At 38.4% G+C, this 21,514-nt stretch overlaps 1 protein-coding gene across 2 annotated transcripts; it reads left to right on the forward strand.

Moving 5' to 3' along the window:
- The first annotated feature begins 554 nt into the window (after positions 1 to 554).
- Positions 555 to 20,293, forward strand: LOC121943231 (sodium/potassium/calcium exchanger 1-like). Of its 2 annotated transcripts, XM_042486709.2 has the most exons (12): positions 555 to 760; positions 1,358 to 2,510; positions 6,354 to 6,539; positions 7,252 to 7,360; positions 9,442 to 9,495; positions 9,789 to 9,839; positions 10,739 to 10,816; positions 12,632 to 12,774; positions 14,335 to 14,580; positions 14,832 to 14,921; positions 15,976 to 16,142; positions 17,643 to 20,293. In XM_042486709.2, exons 2-12 carry the CDS (start codon positions 1,503 to 1,505, stop codon positions 17,890 to 17,892), a joined length of 2,382 nt encoding a protein of 793 aa, XP_042342643.2. In that variant the 5' UTR covers positions 555 to 760; positions 1,358 to 1,502; the 3' UTR covers positions 17,893 to 20,293. The 2 variants fall into 2 exon arrangements, with proteins under 2 accessions (XP_042342643.2, XP_042342652.2); XM_042486718.2 differs by lacking the exons at positions 9,442 to 9,495; positions 9,789 to 9,839; positions 10,739 to 10,816 and having other exon boundaries at positions 572 to 760.
- The last annotated feature ends 1,221 nt before the right edge of the window (positions 20,294 to 21,514 follow it).

Consider the following 21,514-nt stretch of genomic DNA (forward strand, 5'->3'; position numbering starts at 1 on the left):
AAAGCACCCCTCATAACATGATTTCTTTTTCTATTTGCTTTATTTAGATCTTTTGTAAATTTAATCAACAGTAATGTGATTTAATTTAACTTTTGACATGAAAATTCTGTAATCTGTGAAAGTATTACAAGTATAGTAAGTAAGTAGTAGTAACTAGTTCTTACTTGAAATATTCTCATACAACGTAATGACAAACCATGTGTGTACTGGATAACTTGTTCTCATATATGAACATCTGAAATATGCCATTTTCGGTGTTAAACTGGTGAAAATCATCACGTCTCATGTGACGCAAATATTTTTCCCGCTAAAACAAAAAGAACTGTTTTTTTAGCGTATATTTTGAGATGTGTATGTATGTTTTAAAATAAAATCAGTTCTCCACACTACTAAATTGAGGCTACACCCGACCACACCCCAAATAACGACCACACTCCTCCTATCAGCCTCCCTGACCATCTAATTATTCTCCATCCAGCAGGCACGCGCTCGGAGACGCCTCGTAGGTTCCCCTCAAACTGGCAGCTGCGTCCAACATTTTGAATGTTGGTGTATTGATACAGCGTTATGTGTGAAAGGGAAGGCGAGAGATGTTAGGCTCCCAATCCTCTTAGCAGCATTATGCTGAGCTTCGTTCAAGCCCTGACATGCGGTGCGCACTTGTAGCTCCCCAAAACCCAGAGTCAGCATCTCTGCGTCCGTTACGCACAGCTGGAGGGACGCTCCGCAGCGGCGAGGGGCCGAGCAGCCGGCGCTACAGGTAGGCACCGCACCACCACTCACTGCACACGGTTCATTCTGTGATTTTATTATCTCTTTGCTATTATTTTTTTGTGGTGAATGAAAATACATTAATGGTTTGTGGCGATTTTACATGATGATCTGCCCTGGCCTCAGTTATTCCACAAATAAACCGCAACACGTCATTTTTAGTCATAGATTTAGTGATTTTAATAACATCGAGATCTCAATGCACTGCGGGTAGTGTTAATTAATGTTTCATTAATGATCGTTTACTGCACGCACGTGCGCATTTTATCAGGTTCTTTTCGTGCGCGCGCTCATGCTAAATATAATCAGATATAATTTCGGATTAAAATAGTTTTTTGTGAAGCAAGTCAGATTATTTTTCTTTCCATTTGAACATGTTAAACGTGTCTTCGATGCACTCCTGTTTTGTGAGAAGCCAAAGCCAGTGTGATTATGTAGCCATAGTAACAGGTGGCTGTCTGCATCTCCCATCAACCCCCCCCCCCCAACACACACGTCTTCAGTGGATCTGCCTCTGCAGCTATGCACACACAGAAGATATAATTATGTTCCTGATGATGTGATTCTAACTGTTTTGTGTTTTTAGTCCTTCCACAGGTTGAAGCTGCCTGCTCTAAAAGATGAAACACACTCTGTGTCCTTGCATTCGTCCCCTCACTGTCAGCGGCGTCTTCTCGCCACATAATGGATCCAGAACTATCAAGGAATAGCAATGCATCTGACATAACTTCATGTTTAGAGTCAAGACCACGAGGGCAATGAAGGTGCACTCGCCTCCGAGGAGGAGACTCAAGCGCAGTCGCATCCTTTTCCTCATCTCAGGTGTGCTGCTGTGTTTCATCTACATGCTGACTCTGAAGACCAGGCTGTCACAGCTGCACGCCTCCGCCCAGACGGATGACGCTCTAGGAGCAGAGGGGGGTGATGATGATGATGTTGTGGAGGTCAACATTCGGGAGGCTATGGCATCCAATGAGACAGAGGAGGAGGTTGTCTCACCTGAGAGCACCAAACCTCCACTGGTGATAATCGTCAACAGGACAGATATCGAACAGTGTATCTATGTAGATCCTCAACCTCCCAAACCTCCTCCGACTCCACCGCCACCGACCACCACAGCTGCCCCTCATCCCCCACGCCTGCCCCCTCACAGGAAGGGTGACTACCCAAACGACATCTTCTCCATAGAGCAGCGACAGCAAGGCTGGGTGATCCTGCACGTCATCGGCATGGTCTACATGTTTGTCGCCCTGGCCATCGTCTGCGATGAGTTCTTTGTTCCCGGGCTGGAGGTCATCACCAACAGTCTGGAGATCTCTGACGACGTGGCCGGAGCCACCTTCATGGCGGCCGGAGGCTCTGCCCCCGAGCTCTTCACCTCCCTCATCGGTGTCTTCATCTCCCACAGCAACGTGGGCATCGGCACCATCGTGGGCTCAGCCGTCTTCAACATCCTGTTTGTGATTGGCATGTGCGCCATCTTCTCCCGGGAGATGCTGCACCTGACCTGGTGGCCGCTCTTCAGAGACGTGACTTTCTACATCCTGGACCTCATCATGCTCATCATCTTCTTCCTGGACAGCATTATCCTGTGGTGGGAAAGCATGTTGCTGGTGCTGGGCTACATCAGCTACGTGAGCTTCATGAAGTTCAACAGTCAGATCGAACATGCGGTCAAGACCCAGATCAACAAGCACATGAGTATCGTGAAGGTGTGGACCGCAGAGGAGCCGGACAAGGTGAGTCGATGACTCACACGAACATATCTGTGGAAAAGTAGATGGATGTTCTAGATAAATTTATCTAAAGATGCACAACAACAGGATTTGTGCTCACACTGAGGTTGTAGAAGACAACTTTCTGCTGGTGTTTCTATCGGTCTGTGTCCGTCGAGGCTGATTTAATAGTTAAACACAGATGTAAACTGCTGCCTCAGGGTCGAATCATCAATGGTTTGCAACATCAAATCAAATTTATTCTGCACTGAAATGTTTCCAGTGGTAATAGTGTTGACTTTGCAGTGACACTTTTTTCTGATCAGTTTTCTACAGCTGAAACCACTGTGTGGCGTCCTATGGTTGGAAATTGGACACAAATATTGGATCACTTAGTCAACTAATAGAAAATTTATTGCCGAAGATTTGATAATACATTCATCTTTTGACAGAAAAACCAAAAATTCAATGGTTTTATCTTTTAAATGTGAATATTTGCAGGTTCCTCAGTCATTTAAATGAACATATTGGGGTTTTTAATATGTCAAAACATTTTTTAAAAATATTTTTCTATCATTTTATAGCTCAAACAATCGATTTATCAAGAAATTCAGCGTAATGATGGCTAACATTTGTAGCTGCCTATGCTTTACATCAATTTTCTTTACAATATTATATGACTATTTTCCAGTTATATACCACAATATGGCAAATCATTATAAAATCAAAAAATCAAATTGCTTATTTGATGATGAGTAACAAAGTTAAATAATTTTGCGGAACGATAATATAATCATCAAAATACAACACCAGTAGAAGTTGATAATCGATCATTTTGAGTTATTGAACAGCCCTTGTTTATGTTGGTATGGCTGGTTATTTTCTTTATATAACAATATTTATATACTGTGTCTATGGGTTTGCAATGGTATGATATTTTCACAGTATGATGACTTTCTCAGAAATCATCGTGGTTTCACAGTGTCAAGTACAACTTGCATATTATCAGTTACATTGACCCTTACAGGAGTGAAAAAGAGGGATTTTTAATTGTCAAACCCTTCATTATAAAAATCTTGGAGATGTGCAAAAGCAAATGAGATCATCTGTCTAAATGTGCTTTTTTAATGCCAGTGATAAGCAAATTTTCACAGTATGATAACCGTGAATTTTCATACGACGGTACACTGGTTTCACGGTATAACAATGCAACCCTATGTGTGTATCCAAGCCTGATATATCATCTCCCTCTGTGTCACAGAGCTCCATTGTTGTCCATCAGTGAGCTGCACTGTTGTACTGGATGACATGTTCCTTCATTACCATAAACACACACACGGTACTTTATTTTGAATCATTCCTAGAAACACCGTCCTATTGCCACAAATACTCAATAGAGCACCAGATGAAGATTAATCCGCCATCAAAAATAGTGCAACAACTTCCCTATTTTTCTCTTGTTTGAGTAATAATTACAAAATACTTATATTACAATTCATGAGCTGATTTTAAGGATTTATGGGTTCAGAAAGAACCAGCAGGCTTGGGCTGAGTGCCACAGGTAGGATACTGAGGACAAAGCATTAAGAGATACATATATGCATTGTTGGTTTTGTCTTTTCATAGGATTCCCTGGTGACAATAGGAAAGAGACAGAATAACACCAGCTTTATCCTCTAAAATTACCTGAAGTGTTGAATCAACTCAGGTGTTGATTTTAAACTATTTCAATTTAGTGCAACCTCTTTGCAAAAAGAAAAAAACATACAGTAATCAAACATAACAAAAGAGGGATACAGACAACACAGATGTCTCTGCAGAGCAGTTTTACAAGACCGACTTCCATCTGCACACAGTGTATTTTCTACCCTTTCATCTCCTCACAGTTGGAACTGCTGCCTGCTCAGATACGGTGAAAAGAGAGACAGTGATTTGTGGGTCTGAGCAGGTGACAACCTGTATTTGTGTGAAATCCTTTGATGCTGAACAGAAAGGAGTCCAGGTGTCACAGACGGCGTGTCACAGTGATGAAGTGATTGAAACGTCACTTTGTCTCTGCCACAGTCCACAAATACCAGTAAATGTTATTTAATTTAGAATTCATAAAAAGAAATAATGTATTTTTAAAGGCGTATTTTCTACATAACTCCCGCAGACTAAATGGCTCCTTGCAGATGACAGAAAGCAGTTAATGTCGGCGCCTGTAATTAACATGCAGAACCGTGTTTCAATATTTCAAGTATCGCCAGCACATTCTTCAATTAGCCTGAACCATGTCTGCAGTCGGTATGTGCTCCGTCAGTCCTAACACAGGCATAATGAGGCATGCTCCCACATTAATGAGTCATAATTACTGGAAATCAAAATATTCTCTTCCAGGAACTCTAATATATGCCTTATCCAACTAGTTTCAGTATCTACAGTCTAATATCTTTGATGTGTTCACAGATACCTGTTGAATATATAATTATACACACAGGATAGAGAGCATTAAGCATTATGTTGCAGAAAGGACTCGTGCAGGAGTCACTCCTCATGGGTGATTTGAGTCATGAGTGGTCCAGATCTGCCACATGAGGCATGTTCAGATAGTCTGCCTTTTCCTCTTGATTGACTTATAAGGTCTGTTATTGGGATAAATAACAAAATCAACAAAAACCAAATTAAATAACGAAAGAAACTGCTAACTTTATAAAAACTGTTTTTTGAGGCAAAGAAGCATAATGGCACCAGCAGCTCCAGATGTTTCACTTTTCCATATTTTTAACGTCATAAGCGGCATGTTATGGCATATTAATCAGAGTATAAATGGCTGCACGTTAACGGGAGTATTAGTGAAATATTCCTTTTCATTAGCCATGTAAACAGCTTAGTAGGAATATTGTCTCTTTCAGAATAAAGGGAAACAACGGAAAAATGCATGGAAACCAGTCACTTAACAAACTGGTTGGTTCAGTTCAAAAAGGGATTCTAACCAATGGCCAAATCAATAACCGACCAAGTCTAAAGGCAAGTGGCTGAGTAAGACCCAGATCTACTTACAGCCACGACCCTAACCCAAACAATCCCCCCGCAGGCCCTCGGGATGTAGTAATAAAGCAGAATCCACTTTAAGGCTTAAGGTTTGTGAGGTGCTTTTTTGCTGATAGTGGGAAACTCATACATAATATAGTACACTCTAGATCGGATTACTTATTTGCCTTAGTCCATTCACTGGTCTACCCAGAAAGCTTTTGCACGTGTGTGCAGCTATTCTCCATTACAGTCATTTAGCGGCTGCAAGTACACTGCAATCATAAATGTACCTACATGCTAATGTCATATTAGGTCATATTAGAAACATCTTGTAAACTTTTCCCAAAGTTCAGATCATATTCCTGCTAAAAACATGTGATGTCATGTTGTTTGAAAGCTTTTATTGGTGATTTTTCCGGTAAAAAGTGCCACTATTCCTTCCTACAGTCATTCCACAGCTGCAGTGATGGTGCAGAAATAATGCCAACCAATCAGAGCATTCTGGGCTTTTTCGAGAGGAGTAACTTAGAGAGACAGGTGCTACAGTGAGGCGTCTCAGACTGAATACAGGTGTTGCAGCACACACAATATGAGAAAACAATTTTTTTATCATTAAAGTATGTAAACATGTTCTTGTAGTAACCCAACCTACAAGTATGAACCCTGAAAATGAGCATACTAGCTCTCCTTTAAATCAAGTATGTTTGATTATTGGAAATGGACGTCTGATTAAGACGTCTGCAGTCCACAAAAGTGTCACTGAATGAGTTACACAGAATGTTTTTTCAGGTAAGATTCACAATGTAACCAGCAAAACTCTTTTAACTGATTATGTTTTCACCAACTTTACAGGAGAGTGAAGCTCCACCAGCACCTCCTCCTCCAGCACCTCCTCCTGCTCCCTCTGCTGCTGCTGCTCCTCCTCCAGTTGCACCAAAAGCTGAAGATAAATCCAAAAGAGAACTTGAACTGCCGCCGAGCAGCCCTCAACGCAACAAACCACCGTCAGATTTACAAGAGGACAGAGCAAGACTCAGGGTATGAAAAACTGAGTGTAATTTTGTAATTTTTGGTTGATAGCCTTTTTGGTATTATTTTAAATGAGCCATAAAACACAAAAGTTATTGATCCTATCAGCCTGAAGCATTTACATTAATTCAAATTTACATTATCTAAAAGTTATTCACAGTTTTCACAGATTCTTAAAACATCCAAAAAGACATAAAATTCATCAATAGTAAAGTATTGCATTATAATATCTCAAATTATTGATATCATCTATATTTTATAAGACAACACTCATATTTTGTTTCTGGCTGACACACTCAGAGCAGAGGATCCACTGTCTGCTAGCTAGCTTTCACTGTACCTCAGACTACATAGGGAAGTAAAAATTTGCAATTTCACCAAGATGTTGTGACTTGGCTGAAACAAGTCAGTGCATATGAGGCTTAGTGTATTTAGTGGGAAAAGTTTTTCAAACTTTGCAAGATCGGAAATAAACACGAGAAATCTAACATGCAGAGTGCTAAAAACAAAATGCCAAAGTAATATTTTATGTTACAATAAACATTTGGCAACATTGTCCATAATTGTACGTAACTTATGTCGTTTTTTTAAATTCAGTTTTAACTATCGTAAAATTAGTGTTAAATTTCATTACGAGCGGCATTAAAAAATCTTAAATTTAACCTGTCTTGAGCTGTAAGAAACCTGTTTGGCTTCTGACTACGTGTCTGCTGGCGTGCAGGTGCGCCCCGTCCTGCAGCGAGGCGGCAGCTCGGCCTCCCTCCACAACACCTCACTGAGGAGCACCATCTTCCAGCTGATGATCCACACACTGGACCCTCTGGGAGAAGGTAACTAGAACCAAGCATGGTTCCTGCAGTGACAAATCTGAAGCCCGGTGGTCAATGTGTTTCATGAATTAAAAACAATCACTGGGGCGATCTCTAGCTCACTGGGCAGAGCGTGCGCTCCATATGCCTCAGGCTTCTGCGGCAGCTGGTTTCGAGTCCGGCTTGTGGCCCTTTGCTCCGTGTCGTTGCCCCTTCTCTGTCCCACCTTGTTGCTCTTTAAAGGATTTTCTATCAAGGTGCTAGCTGTGGAGGCAGCTTTTCTTCCAGTGTAGTGTTAGAGAGATTTTTCACAGTTTCTCATAAATCTTCTTAATTAGTCATTAAGAATTTAATCAAATGTAAAATTTAAACAATGAATCCATAGGCTATGAAATGCTGTCAAAATAAATGCAATATGTTGCTGTGAGCTTTGACTGAGGATAAAATGCATTTGGTATTGTTTGAAGTAAGCAAAGTTTTTTGTGTCTTTTAATAACATTTAATCAATTATTTGATCATTAATATTGCAGAGTAATCAGTTAGGGAAAATGCTTACAATTTGCAACCCCAGTTATAGCTCTGTTTACCTCACGGTGCAAACAGGGATGCAATGGGGTGGCGAAATGTGATGTTAAAATGAGAGTCAGACAACAAACAAAATATATTACATTTTATTTGAGTGCAAAAATTGGTAAATTACTTTTTGCATTATAACACCAGACTCTGCTGTTGATACTGTTACTTTTGCACCACATCATAATAATATTTGGGTGAACACTGCTGTTGGATGCAGTAGGGCTTCGACTAATGATCATTTACTGCTTATAGTATTTGATAAAAAAAGCAGCAAATCGTCACATTTAAGCAGCTGGAGCTTGTGAATTTCTGCTTGAACAATTACTAAACTGATTGATTGATTCTCTATCCATCCGCTGGTTGGCTCAGTTTACACCTCTAGGTTGCAGTTACTCAGCTCAGTCCCGGTCTGTGCGTCCTGTCCCTTCCAGTAAGTTAGAGTAGCGTGATGAACCACCGCGACCTTCAGCCCGTCCTCGAACTCAGCGGGCCGCTGTTCCCCTCGCTCTCACAGCACCTCTGATCCTTAATCAGCTTTTCAATACAGGCTAATAAAAGCTGGATAAGAGCCAGCGTGCTACCAGACCAAGCTCTTTATCTCTGTGGAGGCAGTGTAGCAGCGGTGTGGGTCCAGAGCTGAGAGCAGCTCCATGTCATAACTGTGGTAAACTGACAGCATCTTAAATGTGAATCTAAGGAGGTTATTGTCCTTATAACTAAGCTGTTTTTCTGTGCAGTGACATTGATTGAGATGTAAAGCAACTGACAGCTGTGGAGGAAGTATTCATTCATTCTGTTACTTAGGTGAAAATACTCACACCACACTTCATTATAGCCCATTATAAGTTAAACTTCTACACTGAAAATGTTACTTTTGTAAACTTTTGTAAGTAGAATCAGAAAAAAATGTACTTAAAGTCAAATTACTCAATGCAGAAAAATGTCCCCTGTAACTGTTATGCTCTAATATAGACCTTATCATTAGATTATGACTCGTGCATTAATGTGAAAGCAGGATTTTACGGTTGTCACTGGTTAAGTTAGAGCTTATTTGAACTATTTTGTGTTGGATTACAACTAATGACTAAATTAGAATTGTCTAGATATTAAATCTGTTGTTGGTAACTAATAAAAAATAACTTTTTGCCATTTTTTCTGAAACTGTCGTTATATCCTCGTAGTCATACATGAGGCTGATGAGGGAGTCTCTCACGCAGCTGACAATCATGTCAGTCACTAATGTGAGCTGCTGTCAAACTGGATCGTTATCAAATATGAATTGAGATTCTGTTACTGCATCGCTTATTTCTTGCCTCAGATGTTTTCAGAAACATATTCTAGTGTACCGTTAAGCTGTAAAATAAGAAAGTTTGCTCTGGCCATTAGGTGGTGCTTCGTTTTGGCTCTGCTGTTTTTAACACTGCAGTGGGGTTTGAGTGGACACAGAGCGCAGTCACATCGAAATCAGATAAAAGGCAGGTGGCTCAGATGAAGTTAAAATGGTCTCTGTGGGTTTCCATCCTTAGAGGCAGCTCTTAGAGGTGCAGTGAAAACCCCAGGCCCGAGGAAAGTCAGGAGAGGTAAGAGCAGCGGCAAGATGTCGCCTTGCTGTTGTTTCCTGTCGTGTGTCTCGCTGTGATCGTCCTTCATGTGTGGGTTCTTGTGTTGAAGTCACATGCAGCTCTGTAAGACAGCGGTGAACAAACCTGCGGGGCGAAATTCTGACTTTGCAGCTTTAATTCATCGTCTCACCAAGAATAAATGTTTAGTTTCATATATACATATATTTGGTTGCACATAAATGAAGTGTCATATAACTGGAGAAGAGTGATCATGTTCAGTATTTTGTCTGATGTGTATCTCTGCCAATCAGAGACTTCCTTTAATGGTGATGTCAGAGGGGAGGGGTCAGTACAGAAGAAAGGTAAGACTTTTTCGTGCCATGTCTGTTGTTGTTGTTGTTGTTGTTGTTGTTGTTGTTGTTGTTGTTGTTGTTGTTGTTGTTGTTGTTGTTGTTGTTGGTTTTGGGTGGTTGTTTGTTCATATCCGATGGTGCTATATATACAATGGATGGCTGCATGTTTGTTGGTTTGGATCCAGTTGTTTCTGTGATGTTGTGAGGACTATTGACCTTTTTCACAGGCTGGCTGTTTGGAAAATGTATAATATATAATATAAAGTAATAATAATAATCAAAGGATTGTTAAAGACTCTGATTTTTGCTCACAGTTTGTGTTGTTTTTGTTTACAAGGCTTCAAAATGAATTTTGCAGGATTCACCAGTGCATCTTGAATATAATCTAAATATATTTTTTTCTTTTGTTGTTAGCACAATCAAAAATAGAGGGAACAGAAAAATATCTGACACTGTCTTTTCATATCTGTTATACAGATGTGCATTTTTGGAAAAGTTAGACACAGAGTTTAACTTTTTTTAACAGTTTGTAAAGATCATGATATTTTTGTTCAGTTGTTAATTTGACCACCCAGCACAGATATATAAAAGTCAAGGATATAAGATACTCACATTCATGTCCCACTGTTGTGTACCAAAATGTAGTCTCTTTCCTCTGAGGTAAACAATACAATTGTCAATAAGAAAAATCTGGATGGATGTAGATTTAAATTTCAGCTGTCTGTAAGTAACTTAAGTCCTTCTGTGTTTTGTTCTTCACCAGTCTTTTCAAAATGTGAGTAAGTGTGAATGTAAGGTCAAAAGCATGTTGACTTAGTTGCACAAAACTGCTTGTGGACAAAGTATCTCTCGACTGATTTAAAAAAAGACTCACGATGTTTTATGAGCGATGATTCTCTTGATTGCAGCAAAGAACAAAGTTAAGCCTTTGAACGTCCCAGTCACGGGCAAATTACAGAACAAGTCACATCACAGACACTCTGAAGGTGAGTTACATATTAGAGGTTAAAGATCAAAATGGTTTCTTCTGTAAAGTCTCCATTTTTCTTTGCAACAGGTCAAATTCCAGTTCCAGATAGTTTATTTGTCCCTGTGGAATTTATTTTCACAGTAGGTGCATGAACATGTAAGACATGCAGAGTTTTACAGAAATTTCAAAGACATGGATTGGCATTCAACATGCCACAGACTGGCTTTCTTGTGGAGTCAGGAGATTATTGAAAGTTTGTAAGGCTGCAGGAGAAGATGTTTTACTCCTGTTTAAAACACAAAACATTTTAAATTGCTTTCTGCATTACATTAATTAGCCTGTTGTCATTCACAGGTCGTCATATACCAAAGCTTTGTCTCACGCTAAAGCTCTCATGAGACACATGAGGCTTTCAAATAACTCTAATATAAACCCATCAACAGTTAATGCTTTACGCTTGCAGCAACTAGTAGACATAGTAAGAAGTATGAGTAAGTCCACGTAGGGTGGAAGGTGAAGTGAATGGGTCCAACAAAAACAGACTTTAACCCAGGAGTCATTGCTGTTTTAATGTAAAGTTACATAATTTGTGTACAGTTATTGCACATTGGCATCACACATGTTATGTATTTTGGTCACGTTACATTTGGTAAACAGCATACTTACATAAACCCCAAAACACGAACCTTTCCCTGAACCTAACCAGGTAGTTTTGTTGCCTAACCCAACGCCAACTGTTTCACAGTATTAACTGCGGGTTATGATGTGTTTCATCGATGTATGACAGAGATACACTAAAGCTTTCTTGAGCATCACTATCAGAAGCTGATAAGCCTGAAGAAACCTGAAAGCTAATATAATCAATAATAATTAATATAATAAATGTTAGTTCTAACTATGTAACTGTCTCTGAAACCATTATATTTATTTTAAGTTTTCATTTGTTTATTAAAAATGATGAAGCACACTGTCGAAATTATTTAATAATACTACCTTTTGTCCCCTTCCATCCAGTCTTTGGTACACAGACTTGTTTAGTTTAGTTTAGTTAAACAAAAACCCTAACATTTATACAGTTTTTCACATCTTAAAAAAATTAAATTGACAGCAACTGTCATGTTGTGTACCTTCTTATTATTGTAGTTAATATCGTATTTGTGATTGTTTCATAGTTTTGTGGAGTACTCTTTTTTTATTTAGAAGTTTCTGTGTTGGGACTTTGAGCACTCATGTATAAAAGGTTGGTTGTTTATCAAGGATCAGAGATGGTTTGTGCGTTTGAAGGAGGTTGTTCTCCACAATCAGCAGAGCCTCTCAGTGGGTGTGTTTGTGCGTCACCGTGTAGAGTAATGAGGTGCTTCAGAGTCTGAGGTGCAGAGCAAAGTGGGGCTGCAGGGAGTCTGGAGAGGCCTTAATGAGCCCGCATCAATCAGCCTGAAGACTAACTTGCAGATGGGACCGTGTGTGTGTGTGTGTGTGTGTGTGTGTGTGTGTGTGTGTGTGTGTGTGCGTGCGTGTGTGTGTGTGTGTGTGTGTGTGTGTGTGTGTGTGTGTGTGTGTGTGTGTGTGTGTGTGTGTGTGTGTGTGTGTGTGTAAGTAAATCCCTTCTCCTCCATTTGTGGAGCGTGTTTATCTCCAAACACTCCAATCACTCCCACCGGCACTCCATCGCGGCCCACGCAGCATCATAATGTTGTCAGCCTAACATTATGAATATCCCGTAAACGCCTTTGATTTGGTTTGCTCCAAAGTGTGAAACAGAAAGAACTTCTTATATATTTGATGTACGTATGTGTTTGTTTATTCTGTGTGTTATTCCTCTTTTCCCCAGAGGTTGATCACAAGCCAGCGGAGCCGCCCAGTGCTGCTGCTGCTGGAGCACCAGCGGGCGCTGCAGCCGAGCCATCCACCTCACAGCCTCAAAAGACAGAAGGGACAAGTGAGAAGACAGCCAATCAGCCGGAGGAGTCAAACGTACGCTAAGATGATCTCAACTGGACAGAAATACTGAAAAAAGAGGCTGTTAATACAGAGTTGTTTTAAGATGAGATTTTGGAAATGATGGTGACCATCTGGCTTTTCTTTTCCCTGTACTGTGTTGCAAAACAAACAATCACGTCAAAACAACATTTCCTGAGATGAAGACCCAACAGCATCTGTTTCCTCTTGACATACACGTTGAGACTTTGAAGTACTTGATTGCTTCTTACTTACAGCTTGACAACTGTGAAATAGGTATTATTGATGAGCATGTGAAGGCAAGTTGCCTTAAACTTAAATTAATTAGTTGTTTAAAGGGATAGTTAGATAATTTGTGTTTTTATGTGACTTTAGTGTTTTGAAGCGTTTGTTCGGATCCACCAAAGTCACAGTATCACAAACTTACCTAACCGATTGAGGCAGCGGTAGAGCAGCACCTTCTGTGTTCAGCAAGCTAAAATGACCATTTTTGGCTTTGACAAGAGTATAGATGAGAGCAATGAAAATACTCTGAATATAGCAAACACTTTACACTGTACTTACTGTTATAGTTTTTTGTGGGTAGGACTTTTTTGTAGGTGGTTTAAATACATTGTGCTACCGCCCCCGTCCACAGAAGTGCATTGCTTAGCGTCTGTGTCATACTCCAGCCTGCTTCTCCAAACTTGATGTGCCAACTTCCAAACTGGGAGCATGCCAACAGCCATCTACTGTATGTACTAAAATTTTCACTTTTCCTGATCAACACAGCATCAGGAGAAAATTAACTAAAGAGAAAAAACAGACTAAGAGCACAATAAAAAAAAAAAAAAACGTTCCAAAAAAAAAATCCTAACAGCATAAAATTTGAAATGAAAGACTTTGGATAGGAACCTTGTGCAACCTCTGTTCAAAAACATCTGAACCATCCCGCTAACTGGAAATATTCACCCTGAAAAGCTAACAGCTATATATATAGAAAACATGCAGTGACATGAAGAAATTTTCCAATACTGATGTGACGTTTGACAGCTGAAACATCTTCATCAGGAGAACAAAGCAGAATCCCCCGGACTCAAAACCCTTGATTTTTATGCGTTTGTGTGAGTCACAGCCTCATCACTCTGATTCCTGATAATCCTTCCTCGAGTGAAAGCGAGGGCGAGACGTTCAGCTCAAATCAGGCTCTTAGAACGAGGTCAGCTGAAGTGCTCCTACTGCCCCAGAGTGCTTTTTAAGTGGAATCACCAGCACGGAGAGAAGATTTTAATGGGTTTTGCATTTTAAAAATGTTACTTAAAGCATATTTAAAAGGCACATGATGCACAAGCACCTTGTGTTCTTGTGTGTTACACCAAATGATGAAGAAAAAGAAACCCAGTTTCAAAGGAAAAAAACAAATGAAAGTATGTGTGCAATACTGTCAGTGATTGTTTCACTTTTGATGTTACCATTAGCAGTCATTTAATTAAAATAAAATCATTAAATGCACTAGGGGAAGGGATTTTTGACAGAAAAAAGTTTGTTTAGTTAGTTTGAACACACTTTGTTTAACTGGTGTGTTTTCTCCTGCAGACAGCAGCGGGGGGCTCAGAGGGCTCAGAGGGCAGCGGGGAGGATGATAGCAGCGACGAGGACAGCGGTGACTCTGGTGGGAGTGAAGGCGATGATGGTGATGACGATGACAACAAGGAGGAGGAGGAGGAGAATGAACCGTTGTCTTTAGAGTGGCCTGAAACTAGACGCAAGCAGGCCACCTACCTGTTCCTGCTGCCTATCGTGTTCCCGCTGTGGCTCACACTGCCCGACGTCCGCAACCCGGTGAGTACAAAATTGAAGTTACTTGTACTTAGGTATTTCCATTTTGTGCAAATTTTTACTTCAACCTTACTCCATCTTAAAAGTAAATATTGTACTTTTTACCCCACTAAGGTGTAAACTGATGTTATCAAACACATACAAATCAGTTTAACATGTTTTAATAAATAGGGACATTTATTCACCTGTATCCAAATCTCTGTTTGGGTCGTAATGTATTGTTGCAGTTTCTCTGAACAACGTCTGTTTTCCAGGCATCCAGACGGTATTTTGTCATCACCTTTATTGGCTCCATCCTGTGGATCGGAGTTTTCTCCTACCTGATGGTGTGGTGGGCTCATCAGGTGGGTTGACACATTTGTGTTTTGTACCTTGTTTGGAAAATGTTTCATCCAGTGAAGTTGGATGATAAAGCAAGGTGAAATCAGACTACACTAAACTGCAGTAATTCAAAAAAATACACAATTTTTCAGCAGTTCAAAGTGTGATGACAGGGCTGGTTAAAAAATATATATATATGTGTATATATATATATATATATATATATATATATATCATGTCTCTCAAGTAGATGGCTGAGTAATATTTTTTTTTGTAAACCACTTGTTGAATAGTTGTTAAAACACTTGTTGCCTACAACTTCACACTTAAAAAAACTATTTTGGGAAATTCACTTATTTCAGATTGGCAGATGGCAAGACTGACACCGCGTAGCATAAAGAGTGGAAACAGCTGGCCTGGCTCTGTCCAAATGTAACAAAATCTACCAAGCAGAAATTTAAAGCTAATTAACAAATCATACCTTACTTAATATATTCAAAAAACAGTGTATAAATGACAGTTATGCTGAGGAGTGCTACTTCAACAGGTGCTTTTTGGATTCAAGGACAAAAGTAGACTAAATAAAGGAGGAGGAGGTTAAACTTGTTATTTCTTTTGTCAATAAGTCAAAACCAAAAAAATTCCCAGGCACACTGTTATGCAAAAGTTAAAATGTCTAGATGTCTTTAATAAATAAGTTTGACGCCTACATGTTTCAATTCACAGTCACAGTGATGACTTGATGAAGACTGAGTTGAAACGCGTAGGCATTAAGCCAGTTATTAAAGGCCTTGTGCTTTGGAATTTTTTGGTTTTGATTTATTGACAAAAGAAACATCGAGTCTAATGTCTCCCTCTTTTTTTTTGTAAAAGTGGCTTTTTTAAAAGGACTTCTTAGAGTCTGCTGGTCGTCTTGCAAACTTACATTATCAAGACAGTTTATGGACAGATTTTAACTTTTATTAATATTAAAAATAAACACAAATATCTTTGGGTTTTTCTTATTATAAAAAAGCAAAGAAAGATTTGCATGTAGACGGAGGTACTGACATGTTTTATTCCTCTCTTGTTGTACAGGTGGGTGAGACTGTGGGCATCTCTGAGGAAATCATGGGCCTGACAATCCTGGCAGCTGGGACGTCGATCCCTGACCTTATCACCAGTGTGATCGTAGCCCGGAAAGGTCTCGGAGACATGGCCGTGTCCAGCTCAGTGGGCAGTAACATCTTCGACATCACTGTAGGGTGAGTGACTACAACACAACTCTCCGTATCAGCTGTGACCAAAGAGAACATTTCACACTTTTAGAGGGATTATTAAAGAAAGCATACTGAAACCAAACAGCATGTCTAACATACGGCTCACATACGGCATCAAGATTAAGTTGTTACAATACTGGAGAAATATCTTTGTTCTTGTGACCTGAGATGAGAGTAAGTTGTAATAGTATAAATGCAGCGGTGGAAAAAGTTCTCAGTTCAGTTACTTAAATTGGTAAAAGATACGTTTTTGTCTTAGGATATCATTATAAAGTAAATTTTGATTGCACAATTTAATGGCCACAGAGTAATAGCACCATCTGCCTTCAGATAGTTTCCATAAAAGCCTCACTTTCACCGTTTATTTCTCTCTGCCACCTGGTTTGATCTCCTGGGGAAATGAAGCTCAATTTACTGCACAAAAGAAATGAAACAGTTGAAAAGTTGTTTGTTCCCACTTTGAGTGAAAATACCAGTACAACTATATATATAATTACTCCATTACAAGCAAACTAGCTTAGAGTTAGGATCACATTAAAACAGTCAGGATAAAATGAAAACGAGAGGAAAGATAATGCAAGATGTAGGATGCAATAAAGCAATAAAAGCACAAATAAAACAAAAAAAAATTAAACAGGTAAAAAAAAATGAAATTAAATAAAAAGGTGACAAAACATGAAAGCAAGTCAAGTCAAAAATGCTTTGTGATGATTTAAAAAAAAAATTAAAAAACACTGATTGTGTTTAGTCCAGTGGCTTCTCAACCTAGGAGTCATCGTCGTTAAATAAACTTAAACAAAGTTAATTTCATTTCAGGGAAATGTATTGAAGTATTAGAAGTAAAAAATACGCAAGTAAAAGGCTTTACATAAATTAAATAAATTAAAATAATCAAAATGAAAAGCAGCAAGTCCTCATACATACTTTATATATGAGAAGCAGGAACCATAAAATGTGTGTGAAATGTATTTAAGTATGAGAAGTAAAAGTATTGAAGTATTAAAAGTAAAAGTACACAGAAGTACACAAATGTAATAAATCCAAATAATTTAGATAATTAAAAGGAAAAGCAACAAGTCCTCATACATACTTTATATATGAGAAACAGGAACCATAAAATGTGTTTTGCACAAAAAATGACTTACACGAGGATAAATACAGTTGCCAATTAATTTTCTAATTAATGGACTACTTGTTTTAGCCGCACTTGTATACTTTCATTCAGTTTGTGCGCAAAAATCTTAATTTGTAAAGTACCTATATAATAATAGGGTGGTGAGATAGATTTGGAAAGTGGCCTAAAATAGAATTATGTAAGTGATTAAATTTAAATTCAATCCAATTAAAAGCAAGTACTTCATAATTGCACTCAGGTACAGTACGGAAGTTAATGTACTTTATCTAAATTGCAGTGCTCATCAGATATATAGTCAGATAAAGTATGTGAGCTGTAAACAGAAACCTTCCTGTCCTCTCTGGTTTTAGTCTGCCGGTCCCGTGGCTAATGTTCACTCTGTTACACAACGGCCAGCCGGTAACCGTCAGCTCCAACGGCCTGTTCTGCGCCATCGTGCTGCTCTTTCTCATGCTCCTCTTCGTCATCATCTCCATCGCCGCCTGTCGCTGGAGGATGAGCCGAATGTTGGGCCTCACCATGTTCGTACTGTACTTTGTGTTCCTCGTGCTCAGCGTCCTGCTGGAGGATCGCATCCTCACCTGCCCCGTTTCAATCTGACTCCCGATTCAGTGTCCACACAGGATCAAAACTACACGTAGGATGTGTTAGAAGAGCCGAGCCTGATGTCAACAGGCCGACCTGGCGCACCGTAGCAACACTAAACAAGCAGAGATATTAAAGGAAAGTCCGCCCGCAATATAGTTTTACATTATTAGTCTGTGAACATTTTCCAGCAGCTACTCTGTGGTCACTGTGTCCAAAATCACTCTATATTAACTATATGCTGCCTCAAAAAATGACCAAATACAGTAGTTTTCATGATATGTACAGTATTCCCATTCTCTGCCAATAATCCCACTAGTGTTTGACACAATACCTTGAAAAATATCTATTCAAAACCTTTGTTGTACCATGGAAAAAATTTGACATTGTGAGGGAATAAAATGTAAAAAGGCTTTAAAATGACAACTGCAACTATTTTTTTTTTGGTTAGTAGCTGAGAATAGCAGAATGAATGTAGTAAAGAATAACCATAAGAGAGAGGCAAAGAGCACCAGAGTATCTTTACAAACCGTTTTAAATTTCACCACATCCCACCATGCCACTGAAGGGACGCAAATTTCATCCAAAATGTCCGAAATACTGCTTACTGTAAACTATTTAGTCAAGTCGCATTTATTTATAAAGCACATTTAAAAACAACAAAAGTAGACCTTAGATGACATAAAACTGAGGCATTATCATATACAAACAGTCATAAATAGGAGAAAGGCAGTGAAATTTATAAGAGCATAAAATATAATGAAAAAATCATCACAAAAATAGAATTGTACAAATAACTAAATTAAATAAAGCTAAAATCGAGCAGCGTGGTCGAGCATGTAATCATCATGAAGGTTTAAAGGCGAAAGAAAAGAGATGGGTCTTGGGACAGGTTTTAAATTTGTCAGTTAACAGGTAATATCTAATTGTTAGAGGGAGAATATTCAACAGTTTACGGCCAACGACTAAAAATGCCAAATCAACTTTAGTTTTTAAGTAAGTGCATGAAATGGCGAGCAGTAATCGGTCACCAGATTGGGAATACAATTATTTTAAAAACATGTGTTTACCATAGAGAAGGTAGTGAACAAAGGAGTGATTTTGTACACAACCCTGGTGTTCAAATGTATCCTCAATATGCGTCCTCCACTTCATATGGTCTCCAAAGTTCAAGTCTCGCTTATTTTTTATTGATAAATTCTTAATTGTGCAGACGCCAATTAAATCAGATTTGTTTTTTAGGTTCCATAGCCTGAGGTTTATCTGAACATTGCATTGTGTGACACAAATCAAAACACACACACTTAATGTTTTCTATGTAAGCCTGCAGAGTTTCAAATTTTGGGGCATGCCACTGTTTTATTTTCCCAAACTGATGAGCATCAGCGCTCGAGAAAAGCAGCAGTTTTATCACTTTGCTGTACCTGGATGTGACCCGGCTCACTGCTGTCATCTTCTGCTTTCTGTCAGTTGGCCTGATGCAACACAACAGATGTGGATTATATTACCGATGTCTTAATTTTTTTTAAAGAGCAAACAAACAAAAAAAGCTAATTTGGGGCAGAAAAAGCAGTTTTTACAAACATTTTTTTGTTTATGTGACAACAAAATTCAGTGTAAACCTGCAGTGCATTTTTGTCTTGCCTGCGCCTGAAGGTGTAGAAATTACACCTTTTCTTTGATTCATTTTTCTATTGAGCTTTTATGAAAAATTGTAGCACTAGACAAAAAAACTCACTATTTGATTCAGTGTCTATTGTTTTTGGGTTTTTTTGCTACGATATAAGACTCCACTGTAGCTGCTGGAAATATCTGGATGTGACTGCCCAGAAAATAAAAAATGCTTACAATAAAAAAAAAAAAAATAGTCTGTAAAATCAAAACTTACTCTTTCAGTCAACAGTGTTGAATAGTTTTTGGGTGGAGTTTCCCTTCTTATGTTATGACCATAATGCTCATGGGTCATCTCTAAGGTGATTTTAATAGATAGGTTAATTTAATATTTTATGGCAGTGAAGGAAAAAGATTCACTGCAGCAACTCAAGCCTACTGGATGCAACTTCAGTTTTGTATGTTCAGTATTTTCTCTAAAACTGTTCTGTATTCAACCAAGCACGTGTTCGTTCAGTGTAGAAAAGGATGTTTTCGTGTGAACAAATATTTCATTTTGTTAACATAAATGTGTGGAGACAAACGGTGATTGTTTGTGTGTGAGTCAGACTGTGTTAGCTGTGAGAGAAAAAAAAACCCAAAAACCCAGAAGTGTCACAATGTCAGGTGTTACTGTCTTGTTAAGCTCGTATTGGATTGAGGAGGATGCAAACGTGTTAATAATGACGTGTTATTATTGATAGGACAACTGTCAGTATTTCAAATTAAAATTCCATGCTGCAATAAATTATTTTTTTAACATTGATCTGAAGCTGTGTGTGCAGTGTGTGGTACTCGTTTACATCAGAAAACAAAAAGATGGATGAAAGATAGAGACAAACTTAACTGGTCTTAGATTTTTTTTTTTAAAAAAGGTGTGCTGACATACTTAACTATGAATTTATATTTTTAATTTTTTTTATATTTCTGACACTATACAATGACTTATTTGACATTTTTATGACACATACAATTCATATTCAGGTGTTTTTCTCCGTTTTTACAATGTTCTATGCCATGGTGTGTCTCGCCATGCTATTTTATGTAGTTTTTAGCAGTTTTAAGCTGTTTTTGGGAAATGTCATTTCTTGACATTTTTGCCATACTATAGCCTTGCTTTTTTGGTAAATTTTATTCATGCATTTTTATTGCGTTTTCAGACGTTTTATGCAACATTTTATGCTATGGCTTCTCTCAGCACACTATTTTATGTAGTTTTAGCTGTTTTCAGCTTTTTTCGTGAAATGTCATTTCTTGAATTTTTTTGCCATACTATAGCCTTGCCTTTTCAGTCATTTTTCGACATGCGTTATCATAGGTTTTTGGCCGTTTTTGCAAAAAAAATAATACTATGGCGTATCTTTTCACGCTATTTTTTTGTTGTTTTGGGGTGTTTTCAGCTGTTTTTGGGACATGTCATATTTTGACATTTTTGCCAAACTATAGCCTTGCCTTTTCAGTCATTTTTTTGACATGCATTTTAATGGCGTTTTTGGTAGTATTTGCGAAAAAGTAATACTATGGCGCATCTTTTCACGCTATTTAATGCTGTTTTGAGGTGTTTTTAGCAGTTTTTGGGACATGTCATATTTTGACATTTTTGCCATACTATAGCCTTGCCTTTTTGTTCATTTTTCAACATTCATCATATTATTGCGTTTTTTGAACGTTTTTGCAAAAAATTAATACTATATGTATCTTTTCATGCTATTTTATGCTGTTTTGAGGTGTTTTCAGCCTTTTTTGGGACATGTCATGTTTTGACATTTTTGCCATACTATAGCCTTGCCTTTTTGTTCATTTTCGACATGCATTTTTATGGCCTTTTTGGCGGTTTTTTGCAAAAAAGTAATACTATGGCGTATCTTTTCACGCTATTTAATGCTGTTTTGAGGTGTTTTTAGCTGTTTTTGGGACATGTCATATTTTGACATTTTTGCCATACTATAGCCTTGCCTTTTGTTGGTCATTTTTCAACATTCATCAT

Source organism: Plectropomus leopardus, chromosome 1 (assembly GCF_026936395.1).
Source record: "Plectropomus leopardus strain MGB_pleo_1.0 chromosome 1, ASM2693639v1, whole genome shotgun sequence".
Lineage (NCBI taxonomy): Eukaryota > Metazoa > Chordata > Actinopteri > Perciformes > Serranidae > Plectropomus > Plectropomus leopardus.